At 46.6% G+C, this 20,740-nt stretch overlaps 1 protein-coding gene across 2 annotated transcripts; it reads left to right on the forward strand.

Annotated features, from left to right (window-relative positions):
* The first annotated feature begins 67 nt into the window (after nt 1-67).
* Nucleotides 68-20,515, forward strand: TVP23A (trans-golgi network vesicle protein 23 homolog A). Of its 2 annotated transcripts, XM_035131492.3 has the most exons (10): nt 68-141; nt 985-1,106; nt 2,501-2,608; nt 7,419-7,498; nt 12,541-12,685; nt 13,414-13,503; nt 15,761-15,889; nt 17,153-17,281; nt 18,799-18,889; nt 20,326-20,515. In XM_035131492.3, the coding sequence occupies exons 3-9, from the start codon at nt 2,597-2,599 to the stop codon at nt 18,856-18,858; spliced, it is 645 nt and encodes a 214-aa protein (XP_034987383.1). In that variant the 5' UTR covers nt 68-141; nt 985-1,106; nt 2,501-2,596; the 3' UTR covers nt 18,859-18,889; nt 20,326-20,515. The 2 variants fall into 2 exon arrangements, with proteins under 2 accessions (XP_034987383.1, XP_088513552.1); XM_088657426.1 differs by lacking the exons at nt 68-141; nt 18,799-18,889 and having other exon boundaries at nt 967-1,106.
* The last annotated feature ends 225 nt before the right edge of the window (nt 20,516-20,740 follow it).

Consider the following 20,740-nt stretch of genomic DNA (forward strand, 5'->3'; position numbering starts at 1 on the left):
CAATGGGGCCGCCGAGTTCTCAGAAGTCACGTGATTTTTCCGCTCTGTTTTCTGCAAAACGCTTCCCTCCCAGATCAACAGGTAGATGCTTGGCACGGCAACCGCTTGGATAAACACGGAAGGCAAGTTTCGGCTTCAGAGGTCAGCGATTAAAATATTTCAAGAACCAAAAGCCCTGTTGGTAGCTCAATCAGTAACACACGAGATTCGTCATCTCAGGGTTGTGTGTTCAGGCAAAAGATTAGGCAAAAGATCCCTGCATTGCAGAGGGTTGGAGTAGATGACTCTCTACAATTCTATGATTCTAAGCCAGGCATCCCCAAACTGCGGCCCTCCAGATGTTTTGGCCTACAACTCCCATGATCCCTAGCTAACAGGACCAGTGGTTGGGGAAGATGGGAATTGTAGTCCAAAACATCTGGAGGGCCAAAGTTTGGGGATGCCTGTTCTAAGCAAACGGATCTTGCAAATAACCAGAAAGCAAAAAGTCCTTTTAAAAACCAAAACAACCTAGTGAGCGGAGGCAGCTCAGCTATTATTCCGCCCCTCCCTTAAAGAACAGTGGGGCTATTTTTGTGAAATGTGGATTTGTGTGTGTGTGGCCCTTATCCTACGCTTGCGTAACTAACAACCAGATTCTTTGGGCAGGGAGACTCAATGGAAAAATTGCTGCACTATGTCCAGCATAGCAGTGAGCCTGATTCAGGAGCAAGCCTGTCTTTCTGGAATTAGATAATCAAGGGAAATGGCTAGTTTTGGACTGGTTTGACTTCTGCTGCGTTTTGTTACCTATTTGTCCAGACCCTCCAAGTGTCCCTATTTTCCCGGGAGACAATCCCAGATTTACAGAAGTTGTCCTGGTTTCTGATTTGATCCCGGAATAGCCTGCTTTTTCCAGTATACCTGAAGGTGTGTCTTCACCCCCATCGTTCAGCCCAGACACTGAGATCCAGCTCCAAGGGCCTTCTGGTGTTTTCCTCACAGCTAGAAGTAGAGCTACAAGGAACCAGGCAAAGGGCCTTCTCGGTGGTGGCACCCTCCCATCAGATGTCAAGGAAATAAACAACGATCTGACTTTTAGAAGACATCTGAAGGCAGCCTTTCAGGTATCTGAAGAAGTGTGCATGCACACGAAAGCTCAAACCAATGACAAACTTAGCTGGTCTCTAAGGTGCTACTGGAAGGATTTTTTTTATTATTTTGAAGAGAGAGAGACGAGGATGATTTTAATACACACATGGTACCCTTTCATCGCATGCTCCGCAGAACATCCATTTCAGTGGCACCCAGCAGACTCACATTTGAAAATTTGGAACTCTGTATTTTTGGGGAGGGAAGCGTCTCTTTATGAGGGGGTGATGTTTATATTTCCTTTTTTGAACCCCCCCTTTTTAAAAGCAACACCATGGTGTTCTCATTGTTCCTAGCCCTCTCTGGGACCTTAGGGTGAAGGACAGGGAATAAATAAATAAATGAATGAATAATCATAATGCTTTATGGTTAATGTGCTGAGGAATATCACTGCATGGTGTCTCATGAAAAAGCGGAACATTCTCTGGATTGTTGCCAGGTAAGCTTTACTCGGGACGCAGGTGGCGCTATGGGTTAAACCACAGAGCCTAGGGCTTGCTGATCAGAAGGCTGGCGGTTCGAATCCCCGTGACGGGGTAAGCTCCTGTTGTTCGGTCCCAGCTCCTGCCAACCTAGCAGTTCGAAAGCACGTCAAAGTGCAAGTAGATAAATAGGTACCGCTCCAGCGGGAAGGTAAACGGCGTTTCCGTGTGCTGCTCTGGTTTGCCAGAAGCGGCTTAGTCATGCTGGCCACATGGCCTGGAAGCTGTACACCGGCTGCCTTGGCCTTTAAAGCGAGATGAGCGCCGCAACCCCAGAGTCGGTCACGACTGGACCTAATGGTCAGGGGTCCCTTTACCTTTAAACTTTACTCGGAAATCAATGACCCTGTGGGACCCATGTCTATCATTTCCAAGAGGGCTACTCTGAGTAGGACTGGTGTTGGCTGCAACCTAATAAAGATATTTATAAGAACTTAATGGACTGTTTTTTAAAAGCCCTTTAAAATTAGAGGCAACCGTCAGCATTATACAGTCCCCAAATCTGCCCTTTCGCAGAGCTGCTCGTAATCTGATGGCAGTTAACTGCCCTACATCACCCCACCCCCCAAATCCAGGCAAACCCTCCCACTCTGCTCCAAGCGTTGTCCTTCTTCCTCCCTGCACAACACCTTCCTTCGATCTCTCCTCTTTTCCTATTAGTTTTCAGCACGGGCGTAGCCAGGTTTTTTGTGGTGGGGGGTGGTAGCAGGCCTTTCGTCAGGGGGTGGGGGCAGAACCTCAGCTAGCTATGTCCTTTTATTGATTTTTATTGATTTAGGGAGGGCACCTGCCCCTCCCTGCAACCCAGCTTGGCTACGTCCACCAGCCTGCCCAACCTGCCTTCTTCTCCTGCATCTCTCTGCATCATTGCACTCCCGTCTCCATAGCAACCGGCCAGGAAGGAGAAGGTGGCTTGAGCATCACATCACATCCGCAGAGCCACAGAGAAGAGGAAGGGAGGGAAGGAAGGAACCCAGGCTGCGATGATGAAGCAGGTGAGGTGATGAAGCTGCAGGGGGCCGTGGGCAGGAGAGTGTCAAATGGGAAGGGGAATATTATGGGTTGTTGTTGTCGTCAACGGGCCTACAGGGTGGATAGGTGTGACAGTGAAGCTGCGGAACCTCAGTGTGGAAATGTTTGGTGTGAGCTGGGAAGGCTTTCAGTGTGAAAAGGAGGGCAGCCTCATTTGGGAATAAGGCTGTGTACATGACATTCATTTGCAGCACGTACGCCCTCCAAGAACCCTGGGAAATGTAGTTTTTTTTTCACGTGCTGAGATTCGTAACACTGCTAGGGGTAAACCACAACCCCCATGATTCTTTTCTTTTTTACTGGGTGAGTGTGCTTTAAATGAACCAGCTATAAGTAGCAAAAGTTGCCTTTAAATAACTCTAATTTCTGACGGGAAGACCAGCCAAATCCCAATTTGTGTCGCTTTTGCTGTGGAACGGCCATGATTTAAAAACAAACAAACATATGCACAGCTTTCTTAGTTGTGTCTTTGTAAAACTACTTACATTGTGAAACAGTCGTTGGGCTGCCTCTTTAAATATTTTAACTTTGGTCACCTCCACTTTGCAGAAGGAATTCAAGGGCCTCCTGGAAATTTAGCTTTGCGCAACTGAAGTGGATTGAAGAGCTCGGTTTCGCTGGCACGACAAACCCATGCTAAAAAAAACACACCATAAAACTCCCCAGACTTTTTTTTTTTGCAGTTCATAAATCTTCCTATTAATTGTTTGCTCATCCCACACACGTCTCATCCCATTTCCTGTCACTTTCCTAACCACAAGTCTGTGTCTTTCTAAAACTAGTGGCAGCCATGCTTCTGAATATCGGTTTGTTGGAAATCGCAAGTGCGGGGAGTGCTCAGATCCTGCTCACTGGTTTCCCTTGTGGGCATTTGGTCAGCCTCCGTGAGAACAGGATATTGGACTTGCTGGGTCTTCAGCTTGACCCAGCAAGCTGGTCATATATTCTTTTGATTGATTGAGCTAGGATAGATGTAGGGAAGCAGTTTATTTAAAAGAATTATACGAGTTGCTAGAAGCCGCAAGAGAGGAGAGTTTAGATTGAAATGCACAAGTTGGTAAGACAAATGGAAATTGTAAAGGAATTGGATATGGTTTAGATGCCAATGAAAAGGGAAAGCCTGGTAGAGATAATTTATGAGATGGAACCGATCTTAAATGTTTGGAAGTCGAAAACCTTACTTTTATTATTTTTATCTTTTTAAACTTTATTTCACTTCTTTTTCATTCATTTCCTTTTTTCCTTTTCTCCTTTTCCCCTCTCCCTATTTCTTTTTATACAATTTTCACACATTCCTCTCACACTTTCCCCCCTTTCCCCCCTTTCCCCTTTCCCCCATTTCCCACCATTTTCTTACCTCAGATGCTTTCCCCTCTTTTTTCCTGCTCTTTTTTTCGTTGGTTCTCTCTTTTTTGACCTTCTTATGTATTGATTGGAGATTATGTTTTCTTTATGTTGGATTATGTTTAATTATGTTATGTTAGGTTAGGTTAGGTTATGTTTGTGTTATATTATTTTGTAATGTTTCATTTTTTCTGTAATTTTAATATAAAAATAAAGTGATCTTTTAAACTTTAAAAAAAAGAGGAGAGTACTTTTTGAACTCAAGTCCTGCTTGTGATCTTCCCACTGTTGGCCATTGCATGCCGTCCAACGTTTCTCTGATGAAAATAGGAACATCCTATTCAACAACAACAACATTATTATTTATACCCTGCCCATCAGACTGGGTTGCCTCAGATTTTGCTTTCACTATGGGTGGCTTCCAACATATATAAAAACATAATAAAACACTAAACATAAAAACTTCCCAATACAGGGCTGCCTTCAGATGCCTTCTAAAGTTTGTATAGTTTCCTATCTCCTTGGCTCAGGGGGTCGCATAGCTCCATACCCTCCAACATTTCTCAGATGAAAATAGGGATGTCCTAAGGAGAAGCAGGGCATTTCAGGGTCAAATCAGTAACTGGGATGGCTTCTGCAAATCCAGGACTGTCCATGGAAAGCAGAGATACTTGGAGGGGGGTCTGCCATTATGAGAACAGGATGCTGGACCAGATGGGCCACTGGCCTGATGCAGAAGACTTTTCTTATGCCCTTAACCAGGCCCGTCCTAGCCATAGAGGCTAGTGGCGTGGAGAACCACGGCACTGTGCGCTGGAGGGTGCTGGAAGGGCGCCAAGTGAGTGCAGGGTTCCAGCAATCTGGCCAGGACTGCGCTTCACTAGCTGAGAGGCTGCGCCGCGTCTCTCTCCTTCTCTGAGGACTCCGCGCTGCGCCTCCTTCTCGTTTCCCCAGCGCTGGGTTCCGCTCAGTCGAGCTTTGCCACCAGCGTGCGCACAGCGCCCAAGCAGCTCTTGCTGGTCCCGCGGTGCGTGCGCTGGTGGCGAAGCTTGACTGAGCGGAACCCAGCCCTGGGGAAATGAGAAGGAGGTGTAGCGCAGAGTCCTCGGAGGTGGCCTCCCGCTGCTGCCGCGGTCCGCTTGGCACTCCCGGGCCCTTGGAGAGGCTCTGGAGGGGGGCACTGGAGGGACCTAGCGCCAGGGCGCTGGATGGGCTTAAGACGGCCCTGCCCTTAACCAGGGGTCCCCAAACTTACCGCGCTTCGGGCTAGTGCCCGAAGCGCCAATCACGCAGCGGGCTGGAGGGCGGGGGAGTACACAACCCTATGCGTGTGCACGCGCTATTTCCGGTGCACATGCGCACAGGCCTCCTCTGACCTGGAAGTGCGCCAGAAATTACACTTGCGTAAACTATTTCCGGTCCTCCGGTGACCCGGAAGTGGGCCACCGCGCCGGTAAGAGCAGGTGGCAGCAGCGGGCAGCGGGGGTGAATAAATCAGTCCATCAGGCCGTATCTGGCCCGTGGGACGTAGTATGGGGGGCCCTGCCCTTAACCTTTGACCCTCTGGGTGCTGCTGAACTACAACTCCCACCAGCCCCAGCAAGTGGGACCAGTGTTTAAGGATGATGGGAGTTGTAATTTAGCAAAGTCTGGCAGGTCCAGGATTCCTTACCTCAGGCCCTAGACTAGAGCAACCGAGCATCATTGTCCGGGACCATTGTTTGGTCCCCTTCAACTTACTGGCTTCCATTTCCTCCTAAAGTCACCCACCCACCCACCCATTTTAAGCTTCCTGTCTGCTTTGTGCAAAAACATGATGGGGCAATGTTTCAGGGGGTTCACACTGGCCGTGTGCCCAGTGGCGTAGCATGAGAATTTTCAACTGTTCTTATATGTTCTTTCAATGCTGATTTCATATCTGAAGTCGGTTTTGTTCTGTAAGCTCTAGTTTTTTTGCAATTCATGTTTTTCACTTTTCACCAGAGCCAGAGCTGCGTGGGGGGGGGGGGGTGACAAAAAAAATTCCGCACCGGGTACCACGTGGGCTTGCTACGCCTCTGCGTGTGCCGCCTTCTTTGAACCTCCCTCCCTTTCCCACATTTGGAAAGATAATTCCCCCGTTTGCTGGGGAAAACATTCATTGGAGATGACATCCCATGCCTGGCTGGACTTCCCCCCTGAACTGGACCTCCTGCGGCCATGCAAGATTCAGATTCATTTCAGCCACTCCCAATGTAGTAACACCATTTGTGAAGAAAAAGGGCCTTTCCTAATTTCCCAGGAGGTTCAGATTTCTGGCTGGAGGCCAAAGGAGATCTGCTTGTGGATTCCCAGCTACTGAATTCCTGGATGTGCTGTGAACAACAGCTTGGGTGTGTTTCTTTTTTACACATTGATTCTGCTTGAGCAAATGCTTTCTCACAGGCAGTTTCACAAGGAGAGCCTGCTGGATCAGGCCAATGGCCCTCCGAGTCCAGCATCCTGTTCTCCCAGTCCCCACCCAGATGCCTGTGGCAAACCAGCAAGCAGGATCTGAGCACAAGACCCTTCTCCTTTCATGTGGTTTCCAGCAACTGGTATTCAAAGGCATGGTTGCCACCAACTATGGCAGGCATCCCCAAACTGTGGCCCTCCAGATGTTTTGGCCTACAACTCCCATGATCCCTAGCTAAGAGGACCAGTGGTCAGGGATGATGGGAATTGTAGTCCAAAACATCTGGAGGGCCGAAGTTTGGGGATGCCTGAACTATGGAGACAGAGCAAAGCCATTGTGGCTAGTAGCCGTCGCTAGCCCTTTCCTCCATTACTGTACTTTCTTTAATTCATAGTTTTATACATTTCAATATTTTTACTACCATTTTAACATATCAAAATTTGACTTCCTTCCCCTTCTTCCCACAATTCCTTAAATTATTTTTTGCAAATCCAAATTAACTCTTAATTTGCTCATTTATTCATCTGCTTTAAATATATACTCTTATAAAACTGCAGGTTATTGCAATAATCCTGCCAATATTCTTATCCGTTTACAGTTTGTTTGTAAATATTCAATAAACCCTTTCCATTCTTTTATAAAAAAAAGTTTATCTAGTTTTCTTATTTTTCCGGTAAGTTTTGCTATTTCTGTGTTTTTGTATCCATTCCTCTTTCGCTGGGACTTCTTATTCTTTCCATTTCTGGGCAAGTAACATTCTTGCCGCTGTAGTCGCATACATGAATAAATTTCAATACAGCTTGGGTAGTTCTGTCCCTATAATTCCCAAAGGGAAAGCTTCTGGGTTGTTGTTTTTTGCAAACATTATTTTAAAACATCTTTGGGGCAAGGGGCTCATGCATGGCATCAACTGCAAAGGAAGGAATTTCCACTACATCCTTCCTTTGATCAGTACTTTTTAAAAAAATGCGTGTGTGCTCGTGTGTCTTTCCTAGACTTTAGCAGACGACACTGAAGATGTGTCTCTTGACTTCGGAAACGAAGAGGAGTTGGCCTTAAGGAAAGCAAAAATCAGGTAAACGAAGTAAATGAATTTTATTATTTGCATGCCCCCCAACATTTCTCTGATGAAAATAGGGACGTCCCATTCCACGATTATAATTTTACTATTTATACCCCACACATCTTATTGGGTTGGCCCAGCCACTCTGGGCAGCTTCAAACGTACATAAAAAAACATAATAAAACATTAAACTTTTTTTTTAAAGCTTCCCTTTATAGGATTGCCTTCAGATGGCTCAGGGGGCAGATAACTCCATACCCTCTAACATTTCTCTAGTGAAATCAGGGACATCCTAAGGGAAAGCGGGACATTCTGGGATGAAATCAGAAACCGGGACGGCTTCTCTAAACCAGGGATGTCCCTAGAAAATAGGGTCATTGGAGGGTCTGTATTTATTGATTTTACTCATTGCATTTCTATTCCAATGTCCCTCACCCAAAGGGGATGTACGTGGTTCCCATGCTCCTCATTTAATCCCCACAACGACTCTGTGAGGTAGGTTAGGCTGAGAAGTTGAGCTTGGAGATTTGAACCCTGGTCTCCCAGGTCCTACTCCGACACTCTAACCACGACACCACCCCTCCAAAATTTAATTGCAGAAAAGTGTGTTTGTGAGTCATAATTATTCACGATAGGTAGGGATGGGCCAACGGGTCAGTTTCTCACTTTCCAGGTTCATTTCATGTTTCCGTATCCTTTTGTGGATTTCCGTTTAAGTCCTTGTGAAAACTCACCAGCATTTCATTGCAAACTTATCCCAAAATCACTTCCAGGGTGTTCAGTGCAAACCTCTTAATCACTGCAATTTCGATCGTGACTGAGCTGTGCCGAATCCCTAGCAATGTCCTGCTAAGAGCTAGCAGCAGTAGCATCGCTGAAGCCTGTATGATAGGTACAGCGGTACCTCTAGTTATGGACTCAATCCGTTCCGGGGTGCCGTTTGCACCCCCAAAAGTCTGTAACTAGAGCGGCGCTTTTGCGCATGCGCGCGGGGCGAAACCTGGAAGTAAATACTTCTGGGTTTGTCGCGTTCTTAACATGAAAAAATGCAATCTGAAGCGGCCGTAACCCGAGGTATGACTGTAAAGGTAAAGGACCCCTGGACAGTTAAGTCCAGTCAAAGGTGACTATGGGATGCAGCGCTCATCTCGCTTTCAGGCCAAGGGAGCCGGCATTTGTCCACAGACAACTTTCTGGGTCATGTGGCCAGTAGGACTAAACCACTTCTGGCACAACGGGACACCGTGACGGAAACCAGAGCAGTGCACGGAAACGCCGTTTACCTTCCCGTCACAGCGGTACCTATTTATCTACTTGCACTGGCATGCTTTCGAACTGCTAGGTTGACAGAGCAACGGGAGCTCACCCCATGGCGGGGATTCGAACTGCTGACCTTCTAATCAGCAAGCCCAAGAGGCTCAGTGGTTCAGGCCACAATGCCACCCGTGTCCCACCTGGCATTGTCAAGGACTGGCTGGACAAAGAGGCGCCAGCTGGGGAACTCTTGTTGTTGTTGTTAAACCACAACTGCTTATTTGACTCCACGTGCAACTTCATTTTTTACCATATTCCACAAAGGGGAAATCCAGGCTTTTGTTCAAAACAACACCAGACAGAACATACAGATCTATGAGGAAATGAGAAACCCATCGCTTCCGATTCTGTCTCTTTACACCAAAGGGATCTCAAGTGTGGCTGTTGCAAGTTCTCTGCAAGTAGAGCTTTTAACTGTTTCTGAAATATACTCGGAGTCCTGTAGTGACTTCATGGTCTTTATTGCCGCTTGTAAAATAGTGAATGAAATGCCCCCCAAACCTCAAGCTTTTATATACATTATTTACACAATGAGACCCGTCTGATTGGCTGATTCTGCTTCCCCCCTGGAGCCTGATTGGTCTTTTCCTGCAGGCCAATCAGTTGTTGCCTTCTACGATCCTACCAGCCTAATAGGCTGATTAACTTCTTCCTGGTGCCTGATTGGTCTCCCCCTGCAAGCCAATCAGTTGTTGCATACTAGGATCCTACCTGCCTATTGTTCTAGGATCCAAGCTTAGTACCTAACAGTTTCCATGCATCATCATTTTTATGAAATTACATTCCAATTCCTTTTTGCCCAAAGTCCGTTAAATGTAATAGAAGTGGTTCGAATGACTAAGATGGAATCAATATATAATTCAAAGAATCGTAGGTTCCGGGGCTCATCTAGTCTAACCCCCTGCAAGGCAGGAATCACAAATAAAGAATCCTTGCCTAAAAAACCTCCAGTTCTGAGCTCCACTACCTTCCGGGGTAGTCTGTTTCACTGTCAAGCAGCTCTTTCAGACAGAAAGTTCATGTTAATTATGATACCTGAATATCTGAAGGAGCCTCTCCACCCTCATCATCCAGCCTCTGAGGTCCAGCTCCAAGGCCCTTCTGGCGGTTCCTGCACTGCAAGAAGTGAAGCTACAGGGAGATGGCCTTCTTGGTGGTGGCGCCCACCCTCCCATCAGATGTCCAGTGACTTTCAGAGGAGGTGTCTGTGCAATGGAGGGAGACACAAGACAGAGGAGGAAAAGGCCAAGGTGGTGCTAAGCCAACCTCCGCCAACTTGGCGCTCTCCAAGTGTTTTAGACTCCATCTCCCATCAGTCCTTGTCCAGCAGCCATACACTTTCATTAGAATGTGCTGCCTCACTGTAAAGTAAGTCCTGCAATACTGTAGGATCTATAACTGGAGGTAGCATGCAGGTGTGAATCAGCAGGTAATCACATCACACATATGCTTGAGGGAGGCTGTAGGCTGCAGATAAAGCACACATTCCCTGTTCAATCTATGGCATCTCAACACACACCTGGGAAGGACACCTGCCAGGAACACAGGAGCATCAGGTTGTGTATACGATACTGAACCAGATGGATGAGGTATAAAGTGTAGGGTTCCAGCTTCATAAAAGCCAAGCATGTTTGAATCTAATTAGTGTGTGAAGGGGTTAAACCATAGAGTAAGCTGTCCTGCCAGGCTTAGCCTTTGCCATCACTTCCTACCTTGGGAGGAAATTGGTCACCATCACCAAGCCTTTGTTATAGAATCATAGAGTTGGAAGAAACCACAAGGGCCATCCAGTCCAACCCCCTGCCAAGCAGGAAACACCATCAAAGCATTCTTGACATATGCCTGTCAAGCCTCTGCTTAAAGACCTCCAAAGAAGGAGACTCCACCAAACTCCTTGGTAGCAAATTCCACTGCCGAACAGCTCTTACTGTCAGGAAGTTCTTCCTAATGTTTAGGTGGAATCTTCTTTCTTGTAGTTTGAATCCATTGCTCCGTGTCCGCTTCTCTGGAGCAGCCGAAAACCTTTCTCCCTCCTCTATATGACATCCTTTTATATATTTGAACATGGCCATCATATCACCCCTTAACCGTCTCTTCTCCAGGCTAAACATACCCAGCTCCCTAAGCCGTTCCTCATAAGGCATTGTTTCCAGGCCTTTGACCATTTTGGTTGCCCTCTTCTGGACACGTTCCAGCTTGTCAATATCCTTCTTGAACTGTGGTGCCCAGAACTGGACACAGTACTCTAGGTGAGGTCTGACCAGAGCAGAATACAGTGGTACTGTTACTTCCCTTGATCTAGATGCTATACTCCTGTTGATGCAGCACAGAATTGCATTGGCTTTTTTAGTTGCTGCATCACACTGTTGACTCATGTCAAGTTTGTGGTCTACCAAGACTCCTAGATCCCTTTCATATGTACTGCTCTCAAGCCAGGTGTCTCCCATCCTGTATTTGTGCCTTTCATTTTTTTTGCCCAAGTGTAGTACTTTACATTTCTCCTTGTTAATATTCATCTTGTTTGCTTTGGCCCAGTTGTCTAATCTGTTAAGGTCATTTTGAAGTGTGATCCTGTCCTCTGGGGTATTAGCCACCCCTACCAATTTGGTGTCACGATGCCCTCAAGCCCATCATCCAAGTCATTATCTCTCCCTCCATATAGACTTCAGTATGTAAGGAGTCCTGAGGTGGTCGCTCCAGCCGCATGGCTTTCACCAACCTCTTTTGTTTCAGACCAGAATGGAGTCTGAAACTAACATTTCTTTCTCTCCCATTAGTTTAGAAATGATTACCTTTTGTAACTAAGCAATGTTTTACTGCCTGTGCATATTTTTTTGACTGCTGAATGGAAAAGCACATGGATTTGACCTTTGAAGAACTTTATAAGTAAGTTATCTCTCGCTTGGACTACTGCAATGTGCTCTACGTGGGGCTACCTTTGAAGGTGACCCGGAAACTACAACTAATCCAGAATGCGGCAGCTAGACTGGTGACTGGGAGCGGCCGCCGAGACCACATAACACCGGTCTTGAAAGATCTCCATTGGCTCCCAGTTCGTTTCTGAGCACAATTCAAAGTGTTGGTGCTGACCTTTAAAGCCCTAAAGGGCCTCGGTCCATCCAGTATACCTGAAGGAGTGTCTCCACCCCCATCATTCTGCCCGGACACTGAGGTCCAGCACTGAGGGCCTTCTGGCGGTTCCCTCGTTGCGAGAAGCCAAGTTGCAGGGAACTAGGCAGAGGGCCTTCTCGGTAGTAGCGCCCACCCTGTGGAACACCCTCCCATCTGATGTCAAAAAGAACAACAACTACCAGACTTTTAGAAGACATCTGAAGGCAGCCCTGTTTAGGGAGGCTTTTAATGTTTAATAGATTATCGTGTTGTATTTTTCTGTTGGAAGCCGCCCAGAGTGGCTGGGGAAACCCAGCCAGATGGGCGGGGTATAAATAATAATAAATTATTATTATTATAAACAATTTTATGACTTACCAAACGTGTAATCTCTCTCTAGGCTAGCTTGGAAAAGGCCTTTAAAGGGGGATACTGTGGCACTCACTGGAAAGGTGCATTTAAAATGTTTTACGCCTATACTTTCATGCTTTACTTGGCTGCATATTTTGCGATTTTTAACTGTCTGCTGGGATTCTGTCACCAGAGAGCACTTGCCCCAAACTTGGGTCTTGACTTCCGGGATGCAACACAAAACAGCTTAGCATATGTTCTGGATCATTCTCTCCTAGGCACCCTCTGGCCACCTTCTTCCACCTCTTTTTCCGAGTGAGTGCCATCGTGACCTACCTAGTCTGCGACTGGTTCAGCAAAAGTTTCATTGCCTGTTTCGTCCTCATTCTCCTCCTCCTGTCCTTCGACTTCTGGTCTGTGAAGGTAAAGACGCTCTGGGCATCTCACAACTCTAACATTATGCCACCATTCTGCCCGGACACTAAGGTCCAGTACCGAGGGCCTTCTGACGGTTCCCTCGTTGCGAGAAGCCAAGTTGCAGGGAAGCAGGCAGAGGGCCTTCTCGGTGGTGGCGCCTGTCCTGTGGAACGCCCTCCCATCAGATGTCAAAGAGGAAAACAGCTACCAGACTTTTAGAAGACATCTGAAGGCAGCCCTGTTTGGGGAGGCTTTTAATGTTTAATTGTTTTATTTCATTTTTCTGTTGTAAGCCACCCAGAGTGGCTTGGGAAACCCAGCCAGAGGGGTGGGGTATAAATAAATTATTATTATTATTATTATTATTATTATTATTATTATTATTATTGCACCATTTTGTCTTTCATCCAGTGGCGCGAAACAGTCTGCCATCTCCCCTCTCCTTAGTCTCAGGGTTGCCCCTGTAATGCTCTGCAGGGAGGAGGACAGGGACAAAACCCGACTCCGTTGGCACCGTCAGGCATTGACTCTGGCGCCACCTACTGTTGGTCCTCCTGCCTTCTGCCCTACCAGTCCCAGTGGGCACGATCCAACACTGCCTTCATTGTGGCATAAGTACATGAGAAGAGCCTCGAAGCTGGATCAGGCCAGGGGCCCAGCTAGCCTGGCATCCTGATCCAAAAATACAGGTCTCTCTAGATGACGCTTCGGCTGTTTTTCACCCTCTCATTTAGAACGTCACTGGAAGGCTGCTGGTCGGTTTGCGATGGTGGAACCAGATCGATGAGGACGGGAAGAGCCACTGGGTGTACGAAGCGAAAAAGGTATTCCTTTACATTGTCTTTTGCAGAGCATAGAAGGGCCCTTGCCAGTGGAGCATGTGTTGCAACGGGCAATAGCTCAGTCAGTATATCCTGAGACTCTTAATCTCCCAGGGTTGTGGCTTCGAGCCTCAAGTTGGGCCAAAGATTCCTGCATTGCAGAAGGTTGGGCTAGAAGACCCTCCTGGTCCTTTCCAAGCCTACAATTCTATTATTCAAAGTGGTTCCCAAACATTTTCAGACACCCCGCACTTGGTTCCATAAATCCCCCCCATCCCTATTAAAAAGCATAATTCAGAATACAGTGGTACCTCGGTTTATGAACACAATTGGTTCATAAACTGAAGCATTCATAAACTGAAGCGAACTTTCCCATTGAAAGTAATGGAAAGTGAATTAATCCGTTCCAGATGGATCCGCGGCGTTCGCAAACCGATAATTCGCAAACCGAGGTGTTCGTAAACCGAGGTTCCACTGTAGTGGCTCACACAACCCGCCAAGGAAGATAATAACACAGTAAGATTCAAAGCAGAAACAATGGAGTTCACATTCATTCGCAATCTAATTGAGACCGTTTAATTAATTTGACAAAATTGATGGATGTGATCCAGTGAGACCAGCCTTTCGAAATCTGATGGTCATTTACATCTCCAGCAGCCCCCTGCTGCCCCCTTGCCTCTTCACAAGGTAATCCTAGCTAATGCCAAGCATCCCAGGGTGAGTTACTCCCCTCTTTGGGAACCACTGGTCTAAAACATACAGGGAAAGCACAGGAAGAGGTTCGTAATTTCAAGAATTGGGGAGTGGGGTGGGAAAATGGATGGAAATAAGTTTTTCTCCTCCCGCCACAATATTATTGCTTAGAGTCCTCTAACAGGTGGCAGGCAGAAGAAAGGACTTCTTCAAACAGTAACGTCTTAAGGGTATCCAGCGCGTGGTGCAAGAATCCTCCGGCGCCCCCCCCAATGGTGGCAGTAGCACGTGGCTGAGGGGCGGAGATGGAGGATGGCGGAGCCTGGACGGCGTGACCACCTTGCAGGGGGCTGGCCTGGGCACAGAGCCCACCTCCCGCAGAGGGGGCTGCTCGGCCTCCCGCCCTGGACCAGCCCCTCCTTGGCACCTCGCTCCAGCAGCCGCTCCGGGATGCGGCGGCGGCGCGCGGCCATTGAGCTTCCAGCAGCGCGTGGTGCCACTCTAGGCAGGAGTCTCGCTGATTCTGCTTCATGGAGGAAGCTCAATGGCCGCGTACCACCGCCGTGTCCTGGAGCGGCCGCCATGGGGGTGGGGGCATCGGCAGCAGCTGCTCCCAGACACCAGCTGTTCGGCGCGCCTTCCGCGCCCCTGGTGGCCAGGCGCCCTGGCGCCTTGCGCCACCCAGCCCAGGCGTAGAGACGGCCCTGTCTTCAAATAATATGCAATTAGGTTTTTGACTACACCACTGTTGGATGCAGACAAGCCATCCAAAATGGGGGAAACCAAGCAACAGTTGCCTCATTTAGGCCTGGAATTTTTACGACAGCTTATGTGTATAGCAAGGGTGGTCCACAAAATAATAAGTTAACTATTTATATGCCACCCATCTGGCTGGACTGGATTGCCCCAGCCACTCCCAACAAAATATTAACATTTAATATTAAAATATTAAAAGCACAATAAAACATCAACCATTAAAAACTTCCCAGAACAGGGCTGCCTTTAGATGTCTTCTAAATTCCAAATCTGCTCAACAATTTTTGGGTTGTCCTGGTTTTTACTTTTTGAAATATGGCAACCCTACCCTCTCCCTGCTTACACATTTGGCGATTTCCCCCAAACCACGCTCATCTGTCCCGTACCTGATGTCAAGTGATTCCAGGTGTGAGGGTTCTGGAAATCTATTGCAGTTTTTCATTTAAAATATCGCTTGGTGTTTGTTTTTTCTTAAAGACCCCAAGCCATGTGCAAATGAAAGCAATGTGTATCAAAATGTAAAATGAGCATCAAATGCAATTCCACAGTGACCATTACAATGACGCAGCCAATATTTCTTGAGTAAATGGGAAAAGGCCTTTTTAAAAATGCATGGGACCAACATACCCACCGACACGATACCAAATTTTAAGGAAGTTTATTGCCGATAATGAGGAAATGAATCTGTTTTCCCAGAATTAGATTGTATATGGCAGAAGTTCCCATTTCTGTTGAATTCTGCGTCATTTTTGCAGAGATTTCAGCTGATGGTAGCCCACCCCTCTCTTTCACCCATTTTCCTCCTCCATAGGTCCCGTCAACCGTAGCTGCCCCCACCGAAGTTGAAGCCCGGATATTCTGGCTGGGCCTGATTATCTGCCCGGTCATCTGGACGCTTTTCTTCTTTAGCACCTTGTTTTCCTTGAAGCTGAAATGGCTGGTAAGGGGCTGGACAAAAGTTTACAAGAGCCCAGGGGACAGAGGTGGGGCATGGATGGAGAGGAAGGCTTGTTGCATGAATGGGATGACTTTGTTGGATACAAGCCGATAAATAGGAGGCGATAAATAATATTGGCTATAGCTCTTCACACCCAGATCATAGCACAGGGGCCAGCAAACTTTTTCAGCCGTGGGCTGGTCCACTATCCCTCAGACCTTGGGGGAGGGCGGACTATATCTTTTTTGGGGGGGGGGGAGGAATGAACAAATTCCTATGCCCCACAAATAACCCAGAGATGCATTTTTAATAAAAGGACACATTCTACTCATGTAAAAATACGCTGATTCCCGGACCGCCCGTGGGCTGGATTGAGAAGGCGATTGGGCCGGATCCAGCACCTGGGCCTTAGTTTGCCTACCCATGTCATAGCTCGTGAAAGAACAGTCATAACTCGCTACCCAGCTTCTGATGGAAAAACTTGGGGATCTGCATCAAGGAGAAAAGCAACAGAGTCACAGAAGTCTCTTCAATCTAGGAAGGTAGCCAAGGTTAGGGGTGGAGAAAAAAATTGACTCAGTACACAATTAAAGACAATTTATCAAATTCGCACTGACCTAGAACACAGCTGTCCTTTGAAATTTGCACCTACCTGAATTTTGCAATGCAGTTGCCCAACTAACATTTACAAGAATGCATTGATATTAGGGGAGAGTGTGCATAAATATGAAGATATTCATGAATATTATAGATACGATTCTGTGAACCTCCCTGAGATCTTATGATGAAGGGCAGTATATAAATCTAATTAATAATAATAATAATAATAATAATAATAATAATAATACAGGGGAAATTGCTTGTAAAAATGGGTGCATTCGTCAATACTGCATTTGTGTTTGTTAGGAGAAATTCTTAACAAGATGCTGCTGGAAAATTCACAAGGATTTCATACACTTTTGCAAATTTCTGCAAAATGTGGGAAACTGAATTTTATATTGGGAAACGGAAAAACCGAGAGCTGAAATTGACTGATCTATCCATCCCTAGTCAAGATGGAGAAGTAACTCACAACAAAATATCCGAGAAGATAATTTGTTTTTTGCATTTCTATCCCACCTTTTCCTCCAAGGAGCTCAAGGTGGTGTACCTACTTCTCTGTCTCGATGATGATGATGATGTGCCCACTCAGTAGTGCATTCTGTGCATCGCCAACGCACTTGCTTATAAACATCCCAACCTGCTTCTGTTTGCTGTTTGTTGCAGGCTCTTGTGATAGCTGGCATCTGCCTCCAAGCTGCCAATCTCTACGGCTACATCCACTGCAAATTAGGAGGTTCGCAAACCACCCACAAGGTCACCTCGAGATTCCCGGCACAACAGATGTTCCAGAGGGTGAGTTAGCGCTGGCTGTTTGGCCAGCCTTGAGTCAAGGTGAGGGATGGCTGGTCCACGCCCAACACCACAAAGGAATGGAAGTGCAGATTGCAATTTTGATATGTCAAGAGTAAATAGACTAACAACATTGCTGTGGGTTGGTGGGCTTGAGTTTGCATGATGCCTTGAGTCCCTTCCAATTCTTTTTTTTTTTTATTGAGCATCAATCTTTATACAATTCAACATAAACAATAAACAAATAATCTGTAAACCAATAAACATAAAGAATAATCCGTAATATCCATAAATAATAATAATAACGATAAAAGCAAACAAAAAAACAAAAAACAAAATTTCACCAAATACCAGTCACCCCCCAACACCTACCCCCCCTCCCCCACAAGCTTCCCTCCTTTATTTACCCGACTTCTATTTTCACTTCGGCTTCAATTTTCTAGGTATAATCCATCACTTACATATATTCTCTGCATGCATTCTGTCTTTCCTGTATTCCTCTATCACTCTTATCTTATATCTCCACTCTTTATTTTTATATCCCTTCATATCTTTTTATTCTAAGCATGTGAGTCCCTTCCAATTCTTGAGCTTCTTGAGTGAGGGATAGAATCTAAGAGAGGAGCTTCCCGATTTCGTCAGACAAGTTTCTTTGAAACGCAGTGACCTTAGCTAGCCTCTTAAGAGTCCTTACCAGCGTCCTGAAATAATAGAATAGAATAGAATAGAATAGAATAGAATAGAATAGAATAGAATAGAATAGAATAGAATAGAATAGAATAGAATAGAATAGAATAGAATAGAATGTGTAGCATTCCTTTTAAAAAGGCCCAGGGCAGAAGAGGGCAGCCTCTCTCTCTCCTTTTCTCAATCAATACAACCTGAACACAAAGGGATATGCCGTCATACCTTGGATCCTGGAACACCTTACAAGTCGAATGTTTTGGCTCCCAAATGTCGGAAAACCAGAAGTGAGTGTTCCCATTTACGAATATTCTTTGGAACCCAAACGTCCGAAGGGGCTTCCGCGGCCAGGGCTGTCTTAAGTATATTTGGCGCCCTGGTGCCATGGTGTGACGGATCCCTCCGGCGCCCCTGCCCAGTTTCCCAGCACGGTGGGCGGCTGGCCGGCCGGGCACCGCGCACAGCGCGGCTGCCAGGGGCGCAGCTCTGCGGCGGGCGGAGCTGCGCAGCGCCCCCCTTACGGGTGGGCACAATGCGCCACCCAGCCTGGCCGTAGGGCCGGCCCTGTCTGCGGCTTCCGATGCCGTGCTTTGGTTTCCGAATGTTTCGGAAGTCGAACGGACTTCCGGAATGGATTCTGTTTGACTTCCAAGGTACAACTGTATAGTCAAGAGACCAACAAGCAAGGCTGGATAGGAGAGGAAAAGCAGTAGCTGCGGCGTTCTTCAGTTTGGGCTTGACTGAGCACGACTATAGTTGATGCAATCTAACAGAGACTTTGGAAGGGGGCTTGGGCTGCCATGACAAAGACACAAGACATTTTGCGTATGTTGCAGGAAATGCCGGAGGATTTTCAGAAGACCGTCCTGAAGGGCATGGGGACACGAAACCATTAGAGCAGAAAGAAGTGGGGAAAACTGATTACCGGTAGGAACAATTTGATAGCACTGTTCTTGTGCTAAAGGAAGACCATTTGCTTTTTGTTTGAAAAGCCCAGATGCAACACCATCTCCCAGCTCCTATCTGCTGCACTCAACGGCACCAGCCACACACCCAGCCCCCTGTTGCCGCCCCTCTTTTGCAAGCTATTCTAGTCTCTTCCTCTATCAGAGATTCTGGTATTCCCCTCTGTCCAACTCATCCCTAGCACAAAAGTTGGCAACTTTGGTCGTGGAGGAGGAACTGAAACCCGTCAGCACAACCAGCCTCGGGAGCCATCAGTCAAGGCTCGTCTGCAGTTCCAAAGGGCGTTGTTGACCCACACTGTCAACAGACCTCCTAAACAGAGCCGTAGCATCGTATAGGAAAGGGGTCAGCAAACTTTTTCAGCAGGGGGCCAGTCCCCTGTCCTTCAGAGCTTGTGGGGGGCCGGACTATATTTTTTTTTGGGGGGGGGGGAAAGATGGACAAATGCCTATGCCCCACAAATAACCCAGAGATGCATTTTAAAGAAAAGCACACATTCTACTCATGTAAAAACACCCGGCAGGCCCCACAAATAACCCAGAGGTGCATTTCAAATAAAAGTACACATTCTACTCATGTTAAAAACACGCTGATTCCTGGGCCGCCTGCAGGCCGGATTTAGAAGGCGATTGGGCCAGATCTGGCCCCCGGGCCTTAGTTTGCCTACCCATGGTATAGGGATTCGGTCCAATTCAGATTTCATTTCCTAGTCAGTCATGTTCCCGCTGGCCAGCTTCTCTCTTCAAAGAACTGGGAGTGTGGGACCCTCCATTGCTGCTTTTCGACGGGGCAGCGGTCCACAAAGAAGCGTGTGAACTTTGGAACAACCTCTTTCTGGCGCTTAGGGGGGAGAGGTAGTTTAGGAGCACTAACTAGTTATCCAATTGGCAAGGTTTCCTGCCCGGAACCTTGGAGAGCCTCTGGCAGTCAGAGTAGACAGTACCAGTGGCATCAATCTGTGTGCGGCAACTTTCCTCTCTCCTTGAGCCCTTCAGAAATCACGAGGACTAGAATATTTGATTCTAGAGGCAGATGACAGTGGTAGAGCATAGTTTGCATAAATCCCTGGCATTTCGAGGCACGACTAGGTGAGACGCATCTTTCATCCTGAAGAGCTGCTTCCAGTCCATGCAGACAATACAAAGTTTGATGGACTGTTGGTTTGACTCTGTACAATTTCCTGTGTTCCTGGGAACTAGCAGTAGACATGGAGGGGGGCAGACTTTGCTCATGGGCCTGGGGGTGGGATGGGTTCCCTACTCTTTAATGTGGCAATGTTCCAGTTCACAAACTAAGAAACAATGCAGCTAGTCCACAGCACAGAACCCCCCCCCTAAACAAACACTAACACATTTGCTATTTAAATTCTAACTCTTAAATGTATTCTGATCTTCCAGATCCTTCACAGAGAAAGACTGGCAGTCAAGAGAACCTGCGGTCTAAATATGGATCATCCCCAACAACTTTATTCATCGACAATTACTGAAAACAAAACTAAGGAGGCTGAAACAGAACAGAGAAATGATTGTGAGAAACTCTCCTTAAAGAGAGAGGTGTACGTTTTTAAATAAAAGAACTTTCTACTGAGATATGTGTGTTTTAATTTTAGTTTAGCTTATTTTAAATAGCAGTTTTAAAATTAATTATTTTAAATAGTAGTTTTAAAACTGTTTTTACCAATAACTTTATTGTTTTATGTTCTTTGTAAATGGCTTTTTCTTTTACACAACCAAGTGGTGTACAGGTTTTCTTAAATAAATAAATGTTCAAGGACTTTGTTGATGAAGGCAACAGCCCTTAAGGCTCATCTAG

This window comes from Zootoca vivipara, chromosome 13, assembly GCF_965207765.1.
Source record: "Zootoca vivipara chromosome 13, rZooViv2.hap1.1, whole genome shotgun sequence".
NCBI classification, from domain to species: domain Eukaryota; kingdom Metazoa; phylum Chordata; class Lepidosauria; order Squamata; family Lacertidae; genus Zootoca; species Zootoca vivipara.